Source organism: Canis lupus, chromosome 11, assembly GCF_011100685.1.
Source record: "Canis lupus familiaris isolate Mischka breed German Shepherd chromosome 11, alternate assembly UU_Cfam_GSD_1.0, whole genome shotgun sequence".
NCBI classification, from domain to species: Eukaryota; Metazoa; Chordata; class Mammalia; order Carnivora; family Canidae; genus Canis; species Canis lupus.
Window position 1 is genome coordinate 37,338,532 of NC_049232.1, and position 25,852 is coordinate 37,364,383.

At 36.0% G+C, this 25,852-nt stretch overlaps 1 protein-coding gene across 10 annotated transcripts in view; it reads left to right on the forward strand.

Annotated features, from left to right (window-relative positions):
- The window catches only part of CNTLN (centlein), a 308,559-nt gene that overhangs the window by 100,666 nt on the left and 182,041 nt on the right, over window positions 1-25,852 (forward strand). For all 10 annotated transcript variants that reach the window (XM_038552477.1, XM_038552478.1, XM_038552470.1 and 7 more), the window contains one exon: window positions 12,438-12,571. In XM_038552477.1, coding sequence (XP_038408405.1) covers window positions 12,438-12,571 — 134 coding nt within the window. The remainder of the gene's footprint in view (window positions 1-12,437; window positions 12,572-25,852) is intronic.

The window sequence follows — 25,852 nt, forward strand, 5'->3', positions numbered from 1 at the left end:
CTGCTTCTCTTTCTGCCTATATCTCTGCCTCTCTCTCTGTTTTTCTCATGAATGAATAGGTAAAATCTTTAAAAAAGGGAAAAAACCACAATGAGATTCCGTCTCATACCAGTCAGAATGGCTAAAATTAACAATTCCTGAAACAACAAGTGTTTTGTGGATGCAGAGAAAGGGGAAACCCCTTACACTGTTGGTGGGAATACAAGTTGGTACAGACACTCTGGAGAGTAGTATGGAGGTTCCCAAGAAGTTAAAAATAGAGCTACTCTGTGACCCAGGATTTGCACTACTAGGTATCTACCCCAAAGATAGAAATGCATTGATCCAAAGAGGCACCTGCATGCCAATGTTTATAGCAGCTACATCCATGATAGTTAAACCATGGAAAGAGTTGCAATGTCCATCGACAGATGAATGGATAAAGAGGATGTGGTATATATGGACAATGGAATATTACCCAACCATCAGAAAGGATGAATACTTACCATTTACATTGATGTGGTTGGAATTGGAGGGTGTTACACTGAGTGAAATAAGTCAATCAGAGAAAGACAATTATATGGCTTCCTTCGTATGTGGAATATAAGAAACAGTGCAGAGGATCGTAGGGGAAAGGAGAGAAAACTGAATGAAAGTCATCATAGAGGGAGAAAAACCATGAAAGACTCTTAACTATAGGAAAAAAATGAGGGGAGGTAGATGGGGGAATGGGATAATTGGGTGGTGGGCATTAAGTAGGGCATACGATATGATGAGCACTGGTTGCTATATGCAACTGATGAATTGTTGAACTGAAATAATGATGTATTATTATATGTTGGCTAATTGAATTTAAATAAAAAAAGATTTTGTATCTTTCTTAAAATGGCATTGTCCACTGTTACTAGATTTAGTCCTAGCTACTAATATTATTGTAAAAAAATTGTATAGTGGTAAGTAGTATTTTAAATTATATTTTAATTATTTCTAGAAGACAGGATTGTTACTGATTTAACTTTATTTTCAATAAATTTTTCTAATCTTACTCTAAAAATTTTTATATTTTTTGATTTTTCTAAGTTATATAATTACATTGTACATTAAGAAAACTTTGTATTTTTTTCTAAAATAGTAATTGGCATATAATTCACATGTAACTCATTTAAAATTCCCAACATGCACTAGTTTTTAGCTTATGCAAAATTGTTCAGTTATTACCACAATTACTTCTGGAACATTTTCATCATTTTAAAAAGAAACCCTGTAACCTTTAGCAATCACTCTACATTTACCCTTTCATTGTGCAGCCCTTGATAACCAGTAATCTGTTTTCTTTTTGTAAAGATTTGTCTATTCTAAACATTTCATATAAATAAAATAATAGTATATGGTCTTTTGTGACTCACTTCTTCTATTTAGAATGATGTTTACAGTGTTTGTCCATGTTATGGCATGTATCAGTACCACATTCCTTGTTATTGTGGAATAATATTCCATTACATAGCTATCCTACATTTTATTTATTTATTGACAGTAAATGGATATTTGTGTCTTCAGTAATGTTGCTATGATCATTTGTGTACAAAATTTCATATATACCTACATATATTTTTATTTTTCTTAGATACATAGAAAGGATTGAGATTACTGGGTCATATGGTAACGGATTTTAAGCTTTTGGGAACTGTCAGACTTTTCAGAAGCATCTGCACCACTCTACATTGTGAATAGCAGTGTATGAAATTTCTTTTTGTTCTTATCAGTACTTGTCATTGTCTGCCTTTTTGATTATACTCACTTTTGTGGATATGAAGTGTTATCTCATTGTGGTTGTGATTTGCATTTCCCAGATGGCTAATGATATTGAGCATCTTTTCATATGGTATTGGCAATTTGTCTATTTTTGAAGAAATGCATATTTCATTCCATTTACAGATACTTCTGAATACAAGTATTTTTTCAGCTATATAATTTGAGACCTTTTTCTTCAATTCTTAGAATTGTTTTTACTTTATTAATGGTGTTTTTGAAACATAAAAGTTTTAAATTTTGATATTTATGTACTTTTTCTTTTGTTACCCATGCTCTTGGTGTGATATTTGAGAAACTATTGCCTAATCAAAGATCTAGGAGATGGACACCTATGTTTTCTTCTAAGAATTTATATTTTTGCATCTTACATTTAATTCTTTTATCCATTTTGAGTTAATTTTGAATATGGTGTTTGACAGGAATCCAAGTTTACTCTTTTACATGTGTTATTCAGTTGTCCAAACACCATTTGTTGAAAAAGACTATTCTCCTTGCATCTGTCTTGGCATCTTTATTAAATATCAGTGGACTGTAAATATAAGGACTTAATATGGACCTCTATTCTGTCCATATGATTTACACATTTATCCTCATGTCTGTGCCATATTGTTGATTATTGTAGATATGTAATCATTTGATTTTTAAATTGGGATATGTGTGTCATCTAAATTTTTTCTTCTTTTTCAAAATTGGCTATTTTGAGTCTCTTGCATTTCCATGTGAATTTGAGAATCATCTTCTCTGTTTCTTCTCCCCAAAAGCAAGCTCAGCTTATTTTGATAGAGATTGCCTTGACTCAGAAGATCAATTTGGCAAATATCACTATCTTAGCAATATTATTACTTCCAATCCATCTATATGAGGTGTTTCATTTTTTAAGGTTTACTTTAATTTCTTTCAGCAATGTTTTGTGGTTCTCAGAGTATGGCTTTGCACTTCTATGGGTATGTATTATTCCTAAATATTTAATTAATTTTTATGCTATTCTAAGTGGAATGGTTGCTTCCATTTCCTTTTTGGGTGGTTCATTCCTAATGTATAGACATATAATTAATTTTTATATAGTGATCTTATGTCCTGCAACCTAGTTCAATACTGTTGATTCTATAGGACTTTCTATGGGAAGATCATATCATCTACAAGTAGAGTTAATTTTACTTCTTTTCAAATCTGGATGCCTTTTATTTCATTTTATTGCCCACTACCCTGGCTAGAATCTCTGGTATAAAGTTGAATAGAAAAAAGAGTAAACATCTGCATCTTGTTTCTGATCTCATGGGGGAAAGGATATACTCTTTCACCCTAAAGTATGGTATTTGCTCTGAGGATGTTTTGTTATACTTTATCAGATTGTGGAAGCTTCCTTCTATTCCTAGTTTTTGAGTGTTGTTGTTTTATCATGAAGGGGTTTTGGAATTTGGCAAAGAATTTTTCTACATCTATTGAAATGATCATGTGATTTTTGTTTTTTATTCAGTGGGTATACTGTGTTATTTTATGTGAATTTGGCTGTTAAGCCAACTCTACGCTGCTGGGATATTTTTATCTCTCTGGTTTGGGTATGAAATAAACCTGGCCTTGTGGAATGGATTAGAAAATGTTTCCTTCTCTTACATCTCTTCCATTTTTTGGAAGAATTCAAGAGGAATTGGTATTCATTCTTTAAAAATGTTTATTAGAAGGGTGCCTGGGTGGCTTGGTCTGTTAAGCATCTGACTCTTGAGTTTAGCTTGGGTCATGATCCTCAAGGTTCTGAGATTGAGCCTGCATTGGGCTCTGCACTCAGCATGGAGTCTGCTTCTCTCCCTCTGCTCTCTGCCCTCTGTGCTCTATCTCTTTCTCGCAAGTAAATGAAATCATAAAATGTTTGGTGTAATTCACCAGTGAAGTGATGTGGTTCTAGAATTTTTTTGTTGGGTAGTGTTGATAACTGATTAAACTTCTTCAGTTGTTGAAGGCATGTTGAGATTTTTCTATTTCTTCTTGAATTGGTTGAGGTAATTTGTGTGTTTCTAAGAATTTGTCTATTTCATTTTGGTTATAAAATTTGTTGATGTACAATTGCTTACAGTATTCTCTAATAATCCTTTTTATTTCTGTATGGTTTGTAGCAGTGTCTTTACTTTCATTTTTAATTTTGGGTATCTGCGTCCTTTCTCTTTTCTGTCATTCTAACTAATGGTTTGTTAATTTTGTTGCTATTTTCAAAGAGTCAACTTTTGCTTTTAATTTATTCTTTATTGTTTTGCTGTTTCGTTTTTTAAAATTTTTCACAGTAATCTTTATTATTTCTTTTCTCTTTGGTTTTACTTTGACATTTATTTTCTATTTCTTCAAGGTGTAAAATTAGATTATTAATCTCAGATACGTTTTCTTTTTTAATGTTGGCATTTATAGCTATAAATTTCCCTCTGAGTACTGCCTTTGCTGCATCCTGTATTAGTATTTATGTTTTGCTTTCATCCATCTCTGAATATTTTCTCTCTTGTGATTTCTTCTTTGACTAATTGGTTGTTTATGAGTATATTGTTTAATTTCTACATACTACTTTAAGTTTTTCTTCTATTATTAAGTTTTAGCTGCAATCTACTATAGTTGGAAAAGATACTTCATATAATTATAATGTTTTAAATTTGATTAAGAATTGTCTTATGGCCTAACATAGGGTTGGATATGGAGGATGTTCCACATGTACTTGAGAAAAACGTGTATTCTCCTGTTTTGGAGTAGAGTGTTACATATAAATCTGTTAGGGCTACTTAGTTTAGACTGTTGTTTAGGGGCTCTTCATCCTTGTTGACCTTTTGTCTAAATGTTCTATTCATTATTTAAAGTAGAGTATTTAATTTCCAGTTTTACTGTAGAGAACTATTTCTCCTTTTAATTCTGTAATTGTTTATTTAAGGGCTCTTATTTTTTGTGCACGTGCAATTATAAAGTTATATCTTCTTGTTGAATTGACTCTTTTTTAAAAGATTTTATTTATTTCTTCATGAGTGACACACAGAGAGAGGCAGAAACATCAGCAGAGGGAGAAGCAGGCTCCCTCCGGGGAGCCTGATACGGACTTGATCCCAGGACCGGATATCACAACTTGAGCTGAAGGCAGACACTCAAACACTGAGCCACTGAGGCATCCCTGAATTGACTCTTTAATCGTTATAAGAGTCCTCCTTTTTCTTTTGTAACAGTTTTTTTCTTAAAGTATATTTTTTTCAAATATTGTTATGTCTATTACAGCTCTCTTTGGCTATTATTTTCACACTTATCTTTTCCCATTCTTTCATTTTCAATCTGTGTCTTTGGATCTAAAATGGGTGTCTTTTTTAAAAAATATTTAATTCCAGTTTAATTAACACAGTGTATTATACCAGTTTGAGAGGTACATTATTATGATTCAGAAATTTTATTTATTTTTTTAAAAAGATTTTATTTATTTATTCATAGAGACACAGAGAGAGAGAGAGAGAGAGAGGCAGAGACACAGGCAGAGGGAGAAGCAGGCTCCATGCAGGGAGCCCGACGTGGGACTCGATCCAGGGTCTCTAGGATCACGCCCTGGGCTGCAAGTGGCTCTAAACCGCTGTGCCACCGGAGCTGCCCATGATTCAGAAATTTTATACATTACTTTGCACTCATCATGATAAGTCTGCCCTTAAATCCCTTTCACTTATTTCACTCATCCCCCCACCTTGATAACTATTAGTTTGTTGTCTATATTTAAGTGGGTTTTTTTTGGGTGTCCATTTTTTCTTTGTTCATTTGTTTTTTCAATTCCACATAAGAGTGACATTATGTAATATTTACCTGACAGACTTATTTAAAATGAGTCTGTTTTGCTCAGCTCCGGTGGCACAGCGGTTTAGCGCCACCTGCAGCCCGGGGTGTGATCCTGGAGACCCGGGATCAAGTCCCACGTCAGGCTCCCTGCATAGAGTCTGCTTCTCCCTCTGCCTGTGTCTCTGCCTCTCTCTCTCTCTGTGTCTCTATGAATAAATAAATAAAATATTTTTAAAAACGAGTCTGTTTTAATCAATATAATATCATGTAATGCTTTCTTTACCCATTCTGCCAATATCTGACTTTTGATTAGAGAATTAAATATATGTATGTTTATACTTAAAATGATTGCTAGTTAGAAAGGACTAACTTCTGACATTTTATTTTTTGTTCACTGTATGTCTGATAGGTATTTTTCTCCCTCATTTCCTCAGTTATTGTCTTCCTTTGTGTTTAGTTGATTTGTTATAGTGGCACATTTTGATTCCTTTCTCATTTTTTGTGTGTATTCTGTTGATATATTTTCTTTGTGGCTACCATGAGTTTACATATATCATCATGAACTTAAAACTATATAATTTGAATTGATCTCATTTTATACTACAGCAATATTAAAACTTATCTATATTACTCTTTCCCTCCACTTTACATTATTATCACAAGATACATCATTATGAATTGTGTGCTCTGTAATGTAGACCTATAATTTTGTATGCTTGTCTTTGAAATATGGTAAATTAAAAATAGAGTTACAAACCAAATATTATATAATAATACTAGCTTATGGATTTATCTTTACTGGGGTCTCTATTTCTTCATGTGGCTTTGATTTACAATCTTAGTTCCTTCTATTTCAATCTGAAGGACTCCCATTAGTATTTCTTGTAGGGCAGCTCTATTAATGAACCCCCTTAGCCTCCATTATTAATAAACACTCTTTATGTGTTCCTTTTGTTTATCTCTGAAACTCTTAATTACTCTATAAATTTGGAAGGACCATTTTGCTGAGTGTGTTGACATTTCTTTATTTTCAGCATTTTAAATATATTATCACACTGCCTTCAAGCCTCCATGGTTTCTGATGAGAAATTAGTTAAAAATCTCATTAAGGATCTCTTATATGTGACAAGTCACTCTTACTTTCAAAATTCTTTTTGTAGGGGCTGAATTTCAAAAGGTTGATAATAATTTGTGTGTCTCTTTCTTTTGCTTATTCTTGGGAGTTTGTTGAGGACTTTGGATTTGTAGGTGCATGTCTTTTATCAAAATTGGACTGGTCATGGCCATTATCTCTTCAAATGTTATTTCTGTTTCCTCTTCTGTCTCTTCTCTTTTTGGGACTCCCATAATGTGTATGTTGGTCTACTTAATAGCGTACCAAAGTTTTCATATGTTCCGTTTACTTTTCTTCGTGTTCTTTTTTGGTGCTCAGATTCAGTAATTTCACATGTTTCTTCTTCTAGTTTGCTGATTTTCTTTTGCCTGCTCTGCATCTGTTGTTGAATGCCTTGGAGAATCATCTATTTCTGTTACTATATGTTTTTTAGCTCCAGAATTTCTGTTTGATTTCTTTTAATAATTTCTTTCTCTAATTGATATTCTTTTGGTTTATACATTGCATTTTCTGGTTTCCTGTAGACTTTTTATATATATATATATATATACACACACACACACATATACACACACACACATATATATGTGTGTGTGTATGTATTTTTCACTCTGTAAGTATATTTAGGGTAGTTATTTTAAAGTAGTTGCTTTATAAGTCTGATATCTGGGGTTCCTCAGGAATGGTTTCTGTTAATTTTTATGTTCCTTTGGTAAGGACATAGTTTCTTGTTTTTTGTTTTTTTGTTTTTTTGTATGCCTTGTGATATTTTTGTTGTTGAAAGTTAGGCATTTGAGTATTTTAATGTGGTAACTCTAGAAGTCAGATTCTACCCCTTCCTGAAGCCTTGCTGCTGTTTTAATTGTTGAAGACTGTGGTAGTCTGTTTAGATAATCTTCTAATCTACATTTGTAAGAGTCTGCTTCTGTTGTGTGAGGTCACTGAGGTTTCTATCCTTTTGTTTATCTCATGTGTCAAAGTTTTCCTTGAATGGCAGGAACCAAAATAAACAGAGCAAAAAGAAGCAAAAAACCCCCAGAACACCCACAAAAATAAAAACCACACATCCACAGAAACAAAACAAATCCCTCTCCCATTCTTTGTATTGACCTTCTACTAAGACACTCCTTCAATACCTATTCATATTTGCACTGAGCTCAGAGGTCAGCTGAGCGTAAAACTTTGGATATTCTCTTTTCTGAAGATGCATCTTTCTCTGAGCCTGTGTGTGGCTTTCTAAACTCTCCCAAATCAGTGGGTATTTTTGAATGTCCTAATGTCCCCAGGGATCTCCCATAGCCTTTGCTCCTATTCCTGAGGCATTCTGTTGTATAGCTCAACCAATAATCTTTGTCCCACACATCTGTGGTTTAGTTTACCTTGTGGTATTTTGTGCCATTTCCTTCATTTATCCAGTCTTTGTTCCCAGTTAGGTCAAGCAGACATAATCACTTTGCATCATAACTTCAGGTAGCCCACAAATAAATTAGAGCATACACATGTATTAATTTACTGAAATGTCTGTTTCTGTTTCCTTACAAACCAGGGAGTAGGATCTTCAACAGGGAACATGGGTTGCTGCCATTCTAAGAATAGCACTGCTTCAAGTTTCACAGGCTTTAAAATGGTCTGCTTGCTGGAGACAGTGTGGCAAGAAGGGCAAGTGAAAGCTCCATAAATCTTGTCCATTTTTAAGTTGAATTTTTTTAGCAACCATTCGCATGGTTGCTATAAACCTTTGAATGCATTCCATAGTTTTTCTAACATTGGTTCTGAGAATTTCTGCTTGCTTTTTGATATTTCTGCCGGGGCAAGAGTGCTTGATTCTGCATATTCTGCTATTTTCCCGATGTCATTCATCAACTGCATTTTTAAAAGATGGTTATATATATATATGTGTGTGTGTGTGTGTGTGTGTGTGTGTGTATTTGAGCACCTGGAATTGTTATCTCACTGTCTCTGGCATCCATTATTTCTGAAGAAAAGTCAGTTAATTTTATTGAGCTCTCCTGGAAATGAGGAGTGGTTTGTCTCTTGTGGTTTGTAAGATTTTCTTGTTTTTGCCTCTCAGTATTTTTACTATGTGTCTGTGGATTTGTATATTTATAATACTTGGAGATTGTTGAGCTTCATGGATGTTTAGATTAATTTTTTTCAACATTTTTGGGTAGTTTTCAGTCATTATATTTTGAATTTTTCTTCTGTTTTTTATTCTCTTGCCTGTTCTTCTTGAAGTCCCATTATTCTTATGTTTGTGTATTTTGCGATGTCCACATTTCTCTGGGGCTATTAATTTTTTTGAATTTGTTTTATCTTTTTTTTCTTATTATTATTGTCTCATATTAAATATCCAGCTACCTTAGTGAATTTTTTTGTGCTCTTCATTTTGGTTGTTTTGCTTTTTAACACCAGAATTTCCATTTCTATTTTGGATGTTTTAAAATAATTTATATCACTTTATTGGCATTTTTTAAATTGGATATTACCTTGTAATTTTATCTTTTTTTTGTTTTTTAATAATAGGTTGCATTTTAAAGTATGGTTTTCATTAGTTATTTTTATTGCCTGCTTCCTCTCCTTTGTATGGATGATACTTTCCTCTTTCATTGCATGTTGTAATTTTTTGTTGGAAAATGGACATTTTCAATTGTATACAGTAGCAGTTTTGGATACTGATTCCTCACTACCCCATCCTCAGGGATGTCTGCTTACTTGTTTGTCTAGTGGTTTGGCTGGACCATATTAATCTGTTTATTTCCCCTACTTTTCAGAAAGCACATACTTGGACATGTACACATTCACCCTGGGATCATAGTGATTTTAGCAGAGATCTCCCTCACTGTCTCTTCTCTTTATTGTTTGTCACTGTTGGTATCACACCCAGCTCTTGGTCACCAAAAATTGCTGGCTGATTTTTCTGTTGTTTTTGACAGTGTCCTGGGACACAAATTGCTTTACAGTATGGGAAAATTAAATCTGGATTTCTCTGTCAGGTTAGTTTTTTAAAAATAATTTTAACTGTGGTAAAGCACACATAACAAAATTTACAATCTTTACCATTTTTAAGTGTACAGTTCAATAGTGTTGAGTATATTCACATTACCGCAGCCAATATCCAGACCTTTTTCATCTTCTAAAAGTGAATCTGTATTCATTAAACAACTCTCTTATTTTTCCCTCGCTCTTGCCCGTGGCATCTACCATTCTAGTTTTTTTATGAGTTTGACCATTCTAGATATCTCATATAAGTGGAATTATACAGTATTTTTAGTTTTTAGAACTGGCTTATTTTGCTTTACACAGTGATTTCAAGTTCCATCCATGTGTTGCATATGTTAAAATTTCCTTTATATTTATTTATATATTTTGAGAGAGAGACCATACAGTGAGGAGAGGGGGAGGGCCAGAGGAAGAGGGTGAGAGAGAATCATAGCATGGAGCCTGATGCAGGGTTTGATCTCACAACTCTGAGATCATGACCTGAACCAAAATGAAGAGTCTGATGCCACCCAGACACTCCAAAATTTCCTTTTTAAAAAATTGTGGTAAAAACCACATAACATAAAATTTACCACTATAATAATTTTTACGTATAAAGTTCAGTAGTACTAAATATACGTTGCTGTGAAAGATATATTAGGATTTTTTGACTTGTAGAACTACATGTCTCTGCTATTTAATTGTCTTTTTAAAGATTTTATTTATTTATTCATAAGAGAGAGAGAGAGAGAGAGAGAAAGAGACGCAGGCAGAGGGAGAAGCAGGCTCCATGCAGGGAGCCCGATGTGGGACTTGATCCCGGGACTCTGGGATAGTGCCCTGGGCCAAAGGCAGGCACTAAATTGCTGAGCCACCCAAGGATCCCCTCTACTATTTAATTAATTCCTTGTTTTCCCCTTTTTCACCCAGCCCTTGGTAACTACCATTCTAATTTTATCCATGAATTTGACTACTTTAAGTGCCTCATATAAGTGGAATCTTATAGTAATTAAATAAATCATTGTATTTAATTTAGCATAGTGTTCTCAAGGTTCATCCGTGTTGTAACATGTGACAGGATTTCCTTTCTTTTTAAGGCTTCTTTGTTTTTTATTTTATATATAGACCCCATTTTGAATCTATTCATCCATCATATGGGTGGTTCTACGACTTGGCTATTGTAAACAGTGCTGGTATGAACATGGGTGTGTGAATATCTCTTCAAGACCCTGATTTCCATTCTTTTGAATATATACCAAGAATTGAGGTTGCTGGATTATATGGTAGTTACATTATTATTGATTTTTGATTTTTATTTTTAAAAAATGTTTAAAGATTCTCTTTATTTGAGAGGCAGAGACAGAGACTACAAGTGGGGGAAGGAGCAGGGGAGAGGAACAAGCACATTTCCCACTGAGTATAATAGCCCAACATGGGGCTTGATCCCAGGACCCTGAGATCATGACCTGAGCTAGTGACACTTAACCGAGTGAGCCACCCAGGTGCCACTAGTAGTTACATTTTCAATGTTTTGAGCAGTTAACCACCCCTCCATACAGGTTGCATCATTTATAATTCCACCAGCAGTTCACCAGGGTTTCACCTTTCTCATATCCATGCCAATACTCTTTTTTCCTTCTCTTTCTTTTTTTTTTAAAGAGTTTTAAATTTATTTTGGGTGTGGGGAGAATAGAACATACGTGAGTGCGGGGAGGGGTGGAGGGTAAGAGAGAGAGAGAATCCTGGGGCAGACTCCCATTGATCACAGAATGTGATATGAGGCCTATCCCTGGACCTGAGATCTGGCCTGAACTGAAATCAAGTAACCAACTGAACCACCCAGGCACTTCTCTCTCTTCCTGTCATTGTTCTTTGTGTAATAAATGGAAATTTAAGAAGAACTCAGAATGTTTTCTTAGCTGAAAGCCATTATTTTGCCATTAAAATATTACTGTAGCTATTATAGGGTAATATATGAAGTATGAGAGCTTGGCTAGAGTCAAGTAGTGCTTGATGTAAAACCTGGTGCTCACTTTCGCAGATAATGAAAGTAGAGCACTATGATACTATTTTATATTTAGATACTATATTTACTTAGTGCTTTATGAAAAGAATCAAAATTAGTTTTATAATACATTTTGTAGAAAATACACTTTTAGAAATATGACATTAATTTTGAAATTGTTTTAAAATGAAAAAAAATTATTTGGAGGAAAAAGCCAACTTAGAAAAACTTGAGGAAAAATTTCATCATAATCAGGAGAACTGAGCATGATTGAAATCTCAAATGTTATAAAATTATATTGATATTTTCTACAGGACTATCTTTTATTCCCCCTAGTGTAGCTATGTGTATACATTTAAAATAGAGGAAATTATGAAATACGTGCTGTTTGTCCTGACTACTATTTAAGTAAATGAACTCATTTTTTATTCATAGAATAGGTAGCTTTTTCATTTCAATAATTTCTTTATTGTAATTTCAATAAGTACATTTCTACATAGATTTTCACAATTAATTGCTTCAAATTCTTAGCTTTTGTACCAGGAAGCTATGGTACTTTTTCATTTTCTGGAAAAAGTAAACTGTGACTGGTATTAAAGTATAGTTCGTAAAATTTTTTTAGTTAAGTGAAAAAGGGAAATTAAAAATTACCAATTTTTTACTGTTATTTTGTAGATTAAATGTAATATACTTCATTTATATATATTTGTTGTATTTGTATTGTATTTGTGATTTGATAAGTTTAATGATTAAGTCCTCTGATTTTAGGCCTTTGAAGACAGTTTAATCGAAGCAAAGAAAGAAATTGAAGTATCACAAAGTAAATATAACGCACTATCATTACAGTTGAATAATAAACAGACTGAACTTATCCAGAAGGATATGGATATTACCCTTGTCAGGCAAGTGTATTCAGTTTTAAATTTAACATTATGGTAATGTCATTAGTTATTCAGAATGGCGACATAAATGTTTATTATCAGCACTCTAAAATGACAACACTATGTCTTCTATGAGGACATATATTTGCGTATTGAAACTATCTGGAATTATATATACCAAACTGGGAATAGTTAACTAAGAGAATGAGGGGTTTTACAGAATTGGGAAGAGCATTCTCAAACAGGAGTCTTGTCTTCATTTTTAACAAGGACAGTGCATTCACTCATACTTTCCTTCTAAAAAATTCCCAGCCAGGTATTATGTTCATTATTATACTAGGCAGTATATGAGAAATCCAATTTTGACTTTTTATTCTATTATGTTCTAAATAGTTTTAGTTTATGAGATATTCTTCCTATATCAAAATAGTTAATTTGTAGTACTACTCACAAAGTAGGATTACTTGAAAAACTTGTGTTTTTAAGTGTTTTAAAAGATTTTAAACTATCTTTTAACTTATTTCAGTTACTTTTATCAGAAAATAGTGTTGGAATAAATCATAGATATATAAATGTATATGCATGCACATATACATATGTTATCTGTAATATACATAAAGATACATGTATGTATGTATGTGCATTTTTTACTTAAACTGGTTAAATCATATAGTTAAAGTTTATCATCTATTTTTATAAGCACAATTTCATCCTCTGGTGGTACTATTGTGCATATATATATATATATATATATATATACACACACACACACACATATATATAAACACACACATACACATGTAAAATATTTATATATAATACATATAAATTCTATGTATTTGTATTGTATACAGTAATAGTATTTGTGTGGTTAAAACTTAAGATGTAAATATATTTTTATGTATGCCTTATTCAATACATATTTATATATCTTTATGTATATTTAGTATGTTGCAAGAGCTATAGATATATCAGGGCAGAATTTTGGGCTAGGTAGCAATTAATGTATATATATTTATTACCTAAGTGAAAATTCATTTGTATCACAATTTAAAAATCTTCTTATTATAGAAGTGAGGAAAAGTATAAAATTAAAGATAGTACACTGGTTGGTTATCTATTCATAGTATAATTATTTTGATATATATTTGATATAATTTGTTAAAGTCAGAAAAGTAATTTTAAATAGTTATAGAATCTTACATTTCTGAGAAATCTTAAAATTCTCATTTATTACTGTCCTCAATAAGATAGTATGCCTTTTAATCTTTGCTTTGATACTTTTGGTTTATAAGTTCCTCAGTACTTTTCAAGACTGTTCTTTTCATTTTGTTTAAATTTAAACACTGTTTCATATATTGAGCTGAAATTTGCTTGTTTATAATATCCACCCAATTATTGTGAATCCTTAGCTAAAGAATCTCAGAGACCATCTAATCTCTATTCTGTAGCATAGATCTTCAAATAATAGATTATTTTCAAATAATCTTCAAATAATCTTTATCAAAAACATTTTTTCATTCATTGACTACTCTTATTTCTCATAATTTTTCATGATATATATTTCATAGATATTTTATTATGTTGGTTGCATTTTTGAATGCATTTCATATCACAAGTATCTATATTGCCAATATTTTTCTTAAATATAGCACCTATAACTGCATAAAATATTCTAACAATGACCTTTCCCTTTTAGAGTATGATTTGAATAGAACAAGGACTATATTCTAGGAAGCAGTGCAATGATAAGTGCATGGCATTTGAATAATTACATTTTCTGCTAAATGTTTCCCCTTTGTGTATTTGAATTTAGTGTATTATAAGAGCTATAAGCTACAGTAAAGAAGGCAATAATATCCACAGATGGACGTTTTGTTTTAGATGGACATTTTCTTAAACAATGGTAAAATAATGTGCCATGTGTAATTTTAAGAGCTTGATTATAGGGACTCAGAGGAGGAGAAAATAGTGCAGAGTTAGAAGTATGGAGCAGAGGACTATGACTCAAACCCTCATTATAGGGTGATAGTTGAGGTATCCACAGTATTTTTCCTGGGTTGTCTGATTAAGGGGAACCTGTTTGGTATATTATATGTCTCCTTTCCTTCATCAGTTTTATTTCTTGGGGGGGGTGGTAGTGCTTATGATATGCCAGTATCACTTTATTGAATCTGTATATTGTACAAAAGACCACACAAAGCCATAAGCCATAATCATGGGAAAAGTGTTTTTTTTTTTAATTTTTATTTTTTTTACTTTCATGGTACTTTAATTGTGTTTCTTATTTTGGGATTTAGAATCTTTTAACAAGCAGGCCAAAATAATCTGGTGTTTTTGGGGGGAGGGCAGTTGTTATTGTTTTTCTTGGTTTTTCTTTTTCTTCCTTCTTTCTTTTCCTGTGGTTCTGAGTAGTCCCTTCTGATGTGGACATGGCCCCCAACGGCGCCTCCAGAGTCCTCCAGGGGGTCCTGAGGAAGCCGAGCTCCTGTGAGTGCGGACGTGGCCCCACGTGTTCCTGAGTCATAGTCAGCAGGTCCTGAGGACGCTGGGTCTCCTGTCACTGTGGACTATGCCTCACATCCTCTGGAAGCCTCACAGCAGGTCCTCAGGAGGCCGGGGGCTCCTATCAGCCTGGACATGGCCCCACGTCCCCCCGAAAACTCACCGTGGGTCCTGAGGAGTGTTCTAGGCACTTTCTTATTTGAATACATTTTTTCCTTATTGGTATATGACAGAGTTGACCTAGGCTTGTATTTTTATGGGTTTATTTCTTTAAAATTCATAATATTTTGCATATTTATTGAATATTCATGTCACCCACTGTGATATACAACATTGTTATGAACTACCTCAAATGATTTTTTACTCTGAGTTAGAGTATAAATAAGTATATAGACACATATATAATAAGTTACATGTCTATAATGCATATAGAAAATCTTAGGGTCTACTTAGAACTTACATAAAAGTGCTAGCCAATTAAGTTTCCAAACTAAAATTTTTGCCTGAATAGGTAGTGATTCTATAATTACATCGAGTATGTGCTAAATGGCTACATGGTGGGTGAGCTAAACTACATGGCTGTGGGCTGTTATTAATTGGGAATTTTTCTTAGAAATTACTTGCAAATCTCCTATAGAAAATAATAGCAACAAAAAAGTCTAAACAGTATAGTCATAATCTGGGTTAGAAATATCATCAGAGTCCAGAAATTGGATTAATTACCTGGACTGCCAGTGAACCCAGGGACTTAGCAGAAGCAAATGTTAGTTATTTCTGTAAGATAACATAACAATTTTGTCTTCAAATTATAGCCACAGTTAGGAAATGGACTTAATACATGGAAATAAGATAATTTACAATATGAGTAAAAATATGAAGAGTATGCATAATGAAAGATGTGTATTACCCTTTCCAGAGGACTGGAAAACATTATTGACAGAAATAAAAGGTCTAATATATGTAGGGATATAGAAAGTTCACTGTTTAGAAGGCTCAGTATGATAAAGATGTCAGTTCTTTCCATATTGAGATTTAGATTATCAACAACTGGAAATCATTACTGGCCCCAGCCTAGAAGGATTAAGGAGAGAACTGTTACCAGATCTCTGTGAAAAAATCTATCCTGGGAGAGAGGCTGCCCAGTAGGAGAAGTATCTTTTTGACACTGCTCAACAAAGAGGGAGCCAGGAAAAGAAGTATCTTGACCTTTTCTCTCTCTCTCTCTCTCTCTCTCTCTCTTTTTTAAAGATTTTATTTATTCATTTATTTATTCATGAGAGAGAGAGAGAGAGAGGCAGAGAGGCAGAGACACAGGCAGAGGGAGATGCAGGCTCCATGCCGGGAGCCCAACATGGGACTCGATCCGGAGACCCCAGGATCGCGCCCTGGGCCAAAGGCAGGCACTAAACCGCTGAGCCACCCAGGGATTCCCCCCCACCCTCTCTTTTTTAAAAGAGTTTATTTATTTATTAATGAGAGACACAGAGAGAGGCAGAGACAGAGGCAGAGGGAGAAACAGACTCCCTGCAGGGAGCCCAACATGGGACTAGATCCCCCATCTCCAGGATCATGCCCTAGCTGAAGGCGGTGCTAAACCATGGAGCCACCCGGGCTGCCCAGCCTTTTTTCTCTTTTACTCTATTTAATCACCAACCAGCACTCCAACTAATCAAATTCAGTCAGAGGCAGAGAACAAGGGGCCAGGATAATGCAGTCAGTAGAGGTCCGCCTCTTAGACTACAGTACTAGAGAACAGGATAGAGATGGTGAACACTGGGGAGTGTGTGGTATGTTTTCCATTACCGCTCTTCAGAGTTCTCTTGGCATTTATTGCTTATTAAATTTTTGGTATAAACTTAAGAATGAACATGCTTATTTCTTATTTGATACTTTATTACAGCGTCAAATTTACATGTAAACCTGAAAAGAATTGACATCTTATGATGCCAGTCTTCCTGTCCCAGAGGATGTATGCCATTCCATTCTTTCAGTACCTTTGTATCCTTAGATGTTTTATGTTTCTAATGGGTTTTGACATTTCTTGTTAAATTTCTTCCTAGATATTTCATGTTTTTGTTACTTTTAATTGGAATAGTTCCTTCCCATATAGTTTCCAACGGATTTTCCTTTTATTACTTATAATTTTTGCTGTACTTGTTTGATGTGCTTTGCTTTGATGGGTAAAGTGTTCACAGTTCATTCTTTTTACTGTGAATTTTACTTTTTACTTTTTTGCATGTAATTTTTTTTGCCTTGGATTCGAATTCTTCTTTTTTTTATTCAAATTCTTCTGAAATTAGTGTTGCTGTTCTTTATTTTTGTTTACATTTTTATGATAACAAAATAAGTACATGATTATTTGGTATATTGATACATATGAATTATTTTTAAAATGTGAGAATCATTCTAAATTTTTCTTTTTTTTTTTTTTCATTCTAAATTTTTCTGAATTTATATTTATAGGTTGAAGATTAGGTGGATAGTAGTTTTTATTTTTATTTTTATTTATTTTTCTTTCTTATTATTTTTTAAATTTATTTTTTATTGGTGTTCAATTTACCAACATACAGAATAACCCCCAGTGCCCGTCACCCATTCACTCCCACCCCCCGCCCTGCTCCCCTTCTACCACCCCTACTTTGTTTCCCAGAGTTAGCAGTCTTTACGTTCTGTCTCCCTTTCTGATATTTCCCACATATTTCTTCTCCTTTCCCTTATATTCCCTTTCACTATTATTTATATTCCCCACATGAATGAGAACATATAATGTTTGTCCTTCTCCGACTGACTTACTTCACTCAGCATAATACCCTCCAGTTCCATCCACGTTGAAGCAAATGGTGGGTATTTGTCATTTCTAATAGCTGAGTAATATTCCATTGTATACATAAACCACATCTTCTTTATCCACTCATCTTTCGATGGACACCGAGGCTCCTTCCACAGTTTGGCTATTGTGGCCATTGCTGCTAGAAACATCGGGGTGCAGGTGTCCCCCCGTTTCATTGCATCTGTATCTTTGGGGTAAATCCCCAGTAGTGCAATTGCTGGGTCGTAGGGCAGGTCTATTTTTAATTCGTTGAGGAACCTCCACACAGTTTTCCAGAGTGGCTGCACCAGTTCACATTTCCACCAACAGTGCAAGAGGGTTCCCTTTTCTCCGCATCCTCTCCAACATTTGTTGTTTCCTGCCTTGTTAATTTGCCCCATTCTCACTGGTGTGAGGTGGTATCTCATTGTGGTTTTGATTTGTATTTCCCTGATGGCAAGTGATGCAGAGCGTTTTTTCATGTGCATGTTGGCCATGTCTATGTCTTCCTCTGTGAGATTTCTGTTCATGTCTTTTGCCCATTCCATGATTGGATTGTTGGTTTCTTTGGTGTTGAGTTTAATAAGTTCTTTATAGATCTTGGAAACTAGCCCTTTATCTGATAGGTCATTTGCAAATATCTTCTCCCATTCTGTAGGTTGTCTTTTAGTTTTGTTGACTGTATCCTTTGCTGTGCAAAAGCTTATCTTGATGAAGTCCCAATAGTTCTTTTTGCTTTTGTTTCTTTTGCCTTCGTGGATGTATCTTGCAAGAAGTTACTGTGGCCGAGTTCAAAAAGGGTGTTGCCTGTGTTCTCCTCTAGGAGTTTGATGGAGTCTTGTCTCACATTTAGATCTTTCATCCATTTTGAGTTTATCTTTGTGTATGGTGCAAGAGAGTGGTCTAATTTCATTCTTCTGCATGTGGATGTCCAATTTTCCCAGCACCATTCATTGATTGAAGAGACTGTCTTTCTTCCAGTGGATAGTCTTTCCTCCTTTATCGAATATTAGTTGACCATAAAGTTCAGGGTCCACTTCTGGGTTCTCTATTCTGTTCCATTGATCTATGTGTCTGTTTTTGTGCCAGTACCACACTGTCTTGATGACCACAGCTTTGTAGTACAACCTGAAATCTGGCATTGTGATTCCCCAGATATGGTTTTCTTTTTTAAAATTCCCCTGGCTATTCGGGGTCTTTTCTGATTCCACACAAATCTTAAAATAATTTGTTCTAACTCTCTGAAGAAAGTCCATGGTATTTTGATAGGGATTGCATTAAACGTGTAAATTGCCCTGGGTAACATTGACATTTTCACAATATTAATTCTTCCAATCCATGAGCATGGAATATTTTTCCATCTCTTTGTGTCTTCCTCAATTTCTTTCAGAAGTGTTCTATAGTTTTGTGGGTATAGATCCTTTACATCTTTGGTTAGGTTTATTCCTAGGTATCTTATGCTTTTGGGTGCAATTGTAAATGGGATTGACTCCTTCATTTCTCGTTCTTCAGTCTCATTGTTAGTGTATAGAAATGTCACTGATTTCTGGGCATTGATTTTGTATCCTGCCACGCTACCGTATTGCTGTATGAGTTCTAGCAATCTTGGGGTGGAGAATTTTGGGTTTTCTATGTAGAGTATCAAGTCATCGGTGAAGAGAGAGAGTTTGACTTCTTCTTTGCCAATTTGAATGCCTTTAATGTCTTTTTGTTGTCGGATTGCTGAGGCCAGGACTTCCAGTACTATGTTGAATAGCAGTGGTGAGAGTGGACGTCCCTGTCTTGTTCCTGATCTTAGGGGAAGGGCTCCCAGTGCTTCCCCATTGAGAATGATATTTGCTGTGGGCTTTTCGTAGATGGCTTTTAAGATGTTGAGGAATGTTCCCTTTATCCCTACACTCTGAAGAGTTTTGATCAGAAATGGATGCTGTATTTTGTCAAATGCTTTCTCTGCTTCTAATGAGAGGATCATACGGTTTCTTGGTTTTTCTCTTGCTGATATGATGAATCACATTGATTGTTTTACGGGTGTTGAACCAGCCTTGTGTCCTGGGGATAAATCCTACTTGGTCATGGTGAATAATTTTCTTAGTGTACTGTTGGATCCTATTGGCCAGTATCTTGTTGAGAATTTTTGCATCCATGTTCATCAGGGATATTGGTCTGTAATTCTCCTTTTTGGTGGGGTCTTTGTCTCGTTTTGAAATTAAGGTGATGCTGGCCTCATAGAACGAATTTGGAAGTACTCCATCTCTTTCTATCTTTCCCAACAGCTTTAGGAAATAGGTATGGTTTCTTCTTTAAACGTTTGATAGAATTCCCCTGGGAAGCCATCTGGCCCTGGACTCTTGTGTCTTGGGAGGTTTTTGATAACTGCTTCAATTTCCTCCCTGGTTATTGGCCTGTTCAGGTTTTCTATTTCTTCCTGTTCCAGTTTTGGTAGTTTGTGGCTTTCCAGGAATGCGTCCATTTCTTCTAGATTGCCTAATTTATTGGTGTATAGCTGTTCATAATATGTTCTTAAAATCGTTTGTATTTCCTTGGTGTTGGTAGTGATCTCTCCTTTCTCATTCATGATTTTATTAATTTGAATCTTCTCTCTCTTCTTTTAAATAAGGCTGGCTAATGGTTTATCTATCTTATTAATTCTTTCAAAGAACCAACTCCTGGTTCTGTTGATCTGTTCCACAGTTTTTCTGGTCTCGATTTCGTTGAGTTCTGCTCGAATCTTTATTAACTCTCTTCTTCTGCTGGGTGTAGGATCTATTTGCTGTTTTTTCTCTAGCTCCTTTATGTGTAAGGTTAACTTTTGTATTTGAGTTCTTTCCAGTTTTTGAATGGATGCTTGTATTGCGATGTATTTCCCCCTTAGGACTGCTTTTGCTGCATCCCAAAGATTTTGAACGGTTGTATCTTCATTCCCATTAGTTTCCATGAATCTTTTTAATTCTTCCTTTATTTCCTGGTTGACCCTTTCATCTTTTAGCAGGATGGTCCTTAACCTCCACGTGTTTGAGGTCCTTCCAAACTTCTTGTTGTGATTTAGTTCTAATTTCAAGGCATTATGGTCTGAGAATATGCAGGGGACGATCCCAATCTTTTGGTATCAGTTCAGGACTGATTTGTGACCCAGTATCTGGTCTATTCTGGAGAAAGTTCCATGTGCACTTGAGAAGAATGTGTATTCAGTTGTGTTCGGATGCAAAGTTCTGTATACATCTGTGAAATCCATCTGGTCCAGTGTATCATTTAAAGCTCTTGTTTCTTTGGAGATGTTGTGTTTAGAATAGAAGATCTGTCATTTGCAGAAAGTGCTGTGTTGAAGTCTCCCAGTATTAGTGAATTATTATCTAAGTATGTCTTTACTTTGGTTATTAATTAATTGATATACTTGTCAGCTCCCACATTCGGGGCATAAATATTCATGATCGTTAGGTCCTTTTGTTGGATAGACCCTTTAGGTATGATATAGTGGCTCTCTTCATCTCTTACCACAGTCTTTGAGATAAACTTTAACTTATCTGATATGAGGATTGCTACCCCAGCTTGCTTTTGAAGACCATTTGAATGGTAAATGGTTCTCCAACCTCTCATTTTCAGGCTGTAGGTGTCCTTCTGTCTAAAATGAGTCTCTTGTAGACAGCAAATAGATGGGTCTTGCTTTTTTATCCAGTGTGAAACCTTGCATCTTTTGATGGGATCATTGAGTCCATTCATGTTCAGTTACTATTGAAAGATGAATTTAGTGTCATCATAATACCTATTCAGTCCCTGTGTTTGTGGATGATTTCTTTGGGCTTCCTCTTTCTTTTACAGGGTTCCCCTTAATATTTCTTGCAGAGCTGGTTTGATGGTCACATATTCATTCAGTTTCTGCCTATCTTGGAAGCTCTTTATCTCTCCTATTCTGAATGAGAGCCTTGCTGGATAAAGTATTCTTGGCTGCATGTTCTTATTTAGGACCCTGAATATATCCTGCCAGCCCTTTCTGGCCTGCCAGGTGTCTGTGGAGAGGTCTGCTTTTAATCTAATATTTCTCCCCATGTAAGTTAGGGATCTCTTGTCTCTTGCTGCTTTAAGGATTTTCTCTTTATCTTTGGAATTTGCAAGTTTCACTATTAAAAGTTGAGGTGTTGAACAGGTTTTATTGATTTTAGGGGGGGGCCTCTCTATCTCCTGAATCTGAATGCCTGTTTCCCTCCCCAAATTAGGGAAGTTCTCAGCTAAGATTTGTTCAAATATGCTTTCTGGTACTTTGTCCTCTTGGCACCCTCTGGGACTCCATTTAATTGTAGATTTTTTCCTTCTGAGGCTATCATTTATTTCCCTTAACCTTTTCTCATGGTCTTTTAATTCTTTTTCTCTTTTTTCCTCAGCTTTCTTCCTTGCCATCAACTTGTCTTCTATGTCACTCACTTTTTCTTCTACCTCATTCATTAATAACCCTTGTCATTAGGACCTCCAGTTTGGGGTGCATCTCATTCAATTGATTTTTAATTTCATCCTCATTAGATCTAAATTCTGCAGTCATGAAGTCTCTTGAATCCTTTATGCTTTTTCCAGAGCCATCAGTAGCTTTATAATTGTGCTTCTGAATTGGCTTTCTGACATCGAATTGTAATTCAAATTCTGTAAGTCTGTGGCACAGAGTACTGTTTCTGATTCTTTCTTTTGTGGTGAGTTCTTTCTAGTCATTTTTTTCAGTGTAGAGTGGCTGTATAAGTGGGCTGTGTCAAGAATATCAACCACGACCTAAGTAAATTTCCCCCTAAATGATTCTGCCGAGGTCAGAGACCAGAAATTGAAAACAAAGATCAGAACTAAATAAAACAGAAGGACCACTAAGGTGAAAACAGATTTTAAAACAAAGTAGTAAAAAATAAAGGCCAGGAATCCTAAAGAAGAAGAGAAAAAAAAAAAAAAAAAGAAAAAGGAGAAGAAAATAACTGAGGGACTGGGAGATGGTGGTGGTGAAGAAGTTGTAGTGGAGGGACAATGTAGAGTACCTGAGGGGTTGTAGAGGATGATCCTCTTGTTTCTGAGTATATTAAGTAGATTAGAAGATGCTCAGTCCCAAATTCATATAAACCAGAAATACTTGTAGAGGTCCCCAACATTGACCACCAAAACTTAAATGAGAGAAAAGAGGTCAGCAGAATGGGAATGAGGAATCTCACAGAATGAACCAGCACGGTATACCACTTGGTTCTGGGTGCATGCTGGTCATGTTTTAGAAGGTATTAACTTCTGCCATTGTAGAACAAAATGAGGCAGAGAAAACAAAAAACACAACACAAAACAAAAAACATATCTTGTATATCTCCTAAAATTAAGTTGAGTATGTTGAAGGGAATCTAGAAGTGGAAAATATATCTAGGACCTGTAATTGGAGAAATATGAAAGTCAAAAAGGAAGAATCTTAAAAATGAAGAGGTGGTAAAATATTGTAGTTAACGTGGTAAAAGAGAAAAAAATATTGGAAATTTATAGTGTGATTTAAAAATGAGTTGTCCTGGAAAAAGGAAGGAAAAAAATAAAAAAGGAGGGGTACCCTCTAGTTCTATATACTATAAATTCTTCAACTTTCTCTGGAGCTTTCCAGTGTTGCTGGTTAAACACTTTCTCTTCCCCTGTCCTTCCAGCTGGTCTTCTGGGGGAGGGACCTGCTGTGCTGATTCTCAGGTGTGTGTACCTGGGGGAGCTGCCCCCCTCCCCCTCTCGCTGGGTGCCGGGCTCAGTGGGAGCTGTTTACCCCGTGAGGCCTCTGTTCCCTGGCAGCCCTGCCCCTCCCAGGGATAAGGAGAGAGAAGGAGGAACAGCAACACTGGCGGCAGCCAGCTCTCCAGCCCTGGAGTCAGCTCCCGCAGTAACCACCACAATATCCCAGTCTTCTTGGCCTGGATGCTCCCAGGGCGAGGGCACTGACTTGCACAGCTTGGAAGCGCCTGGTGTCGGGAGAGGTCTCGCTGTCCTGGGCCCTCCCCTCCTCCGCCCGTCCCCGGGGGAGCCCAAGATCCTGGGCTGTGTCCCTTGGCGCCTTGGGATCCGGGGCCTGCGCTGCTGGAATCGTGTTCCCTGGGCTGCGGTTTCTGAAGGCAGCAGGGCGCAGCCCCCTCCATCCGAACCCCTGCCTGAGCTCCCTACCCCACCCCCGTTTCGCACTCCAGCCCTTTACTGAGCTCCAACGCGGTCTGTAGTGCACTCTCCCCTGGGCGCACGTCCTCTGTTAGTGACCCCGGGAGGCTGGAGGCTCCACTGCCCCTCCTGCGGTTCTGCTCAATTTCCCTGCTAAGCACCTTTCCCTCCGGAAAGAATCCGGTGCGAATTTTTAAAGTTCCTGCTTCTCCCGTCCTGTAGGCTCTAGCCGCCTGGCCTTAGCCCGGCTCCTCGGGGGTCCCCTCCCCTACTTGATTCTTTTTATTTTATTTTTTCCACCTTCCTGCCTTGTTAGAAGCGCAAACTCTTCTCTCTGTAGTGTTCCAGCTGTTCTCTCATTAAAACTCAGGTCAAGGCAGCCCGGGTGTCTCAGTGGTTTAGTACCGCCTTCAGCCCAGAGCCTGGTCCTGGAGACCTGGGATTGAGTACCACATCTGGCTCCCTGCATGGAGCCTGCTTCTCCCTTTGCCTGTGTCTCTGCCTCTCTCTCTCTCTCTCTGTGTCTCTCATGAATACATGAATAAATCTTTAAATCTCAGGTTGAATTTGTAGGTTTTCAGGATGATTTGAAATTTATCTAGGTAAGTTGGTGGGGACAGGGACTTGGGGACCCTACTCCACCATCTTGCCCCACACCCCAAAAATGGTGGTTTTTAATCCTCATCATGTCCCCATTCTAAATTCAACATTTACTCAGGTCTCCTGGCTAACATATCTTTTGACTATATCTTTTGATAGAATTTTATCATATATCTATTGCCTATTTCTTTGATAATTTTTAACAATGTTATTTTTGAAAAATGGAGTACTCTGTAAGCAGTATTACTATGAGTCTCTTCTCCCCTTCTCTTGTGAGTATTACATATCCTGCAGACATTGTGCCATTATTGATTCTCTTCTTTCACTGCTTCCATTTTTGGGCTGTTACTTACTGCAAGTTTTGGCTTTTTTTGAGTAGTTACAGAAAGATGATGCTATAGTCTGAATATTTGAATCCACCCAAAATTAATATGTTGAAATCCTAATATGGAATGTAATGGCATTAGGAAGGATGCCATGAGGATAGAGCACTCATGAGTGGGATTAGTATTCTTATAAAGAGAGACTTCCTATAGCTCCCTAATGTCTGTCTACCATGTAAAAATACAACAGGAAGCCTACTACCAAGAAGAAGGCCCTTACTTGGCACTCTGATCTTTAACTTCCAGTCTCCAGAACTTTGAGAAACAAATTTCTGTTTTTGTGGACTACCCAGTGTACAATATTTTGTTATAGTGGTCCAAAAGGATTGAGACAGATGGGTATATGCTCAGGTATTTGTATGGGTACAGGGGTTGCTGTTGTATTTGGAAAACGATACTCTAAACCTCTAAAAAGCAGAGCATTTAACCCCTATTAATCTTCATCTACCTTCAACAACTATTTGCAGACATCCCGGGTGGTGCAGCGGTTTAGCGCCTGCCTTTGGCCCAGTGCGCGATCCTGGAGACCTGGGATCAAGTCCCACGTCGGGCTCCTGGTGCATGGAGCCTGTTTCTCCCTCTGCCTGTGTCTCTGCCTCTTTCTCTCTCTCTCTGTGTGTGACTATCATGAATAAAAAAAAAAGTTCCATTAAAAAATACAGTCTCCAGAGTATATGTTATGAAGTGTATTTTATGTTATGAAGAGATACACAAAAATATGTATCTCTATAAACAGTTTTCTCTTCAAGTTGAACAAACAAAATATGTTCCAGTTTTATATGATCTGTATCACCCAGGATTCACTACCACAGAACTGTGGAAACCTTTATTCTAGAAGTATGATTTTCCTGGGCCCTTAGTGCCATCATC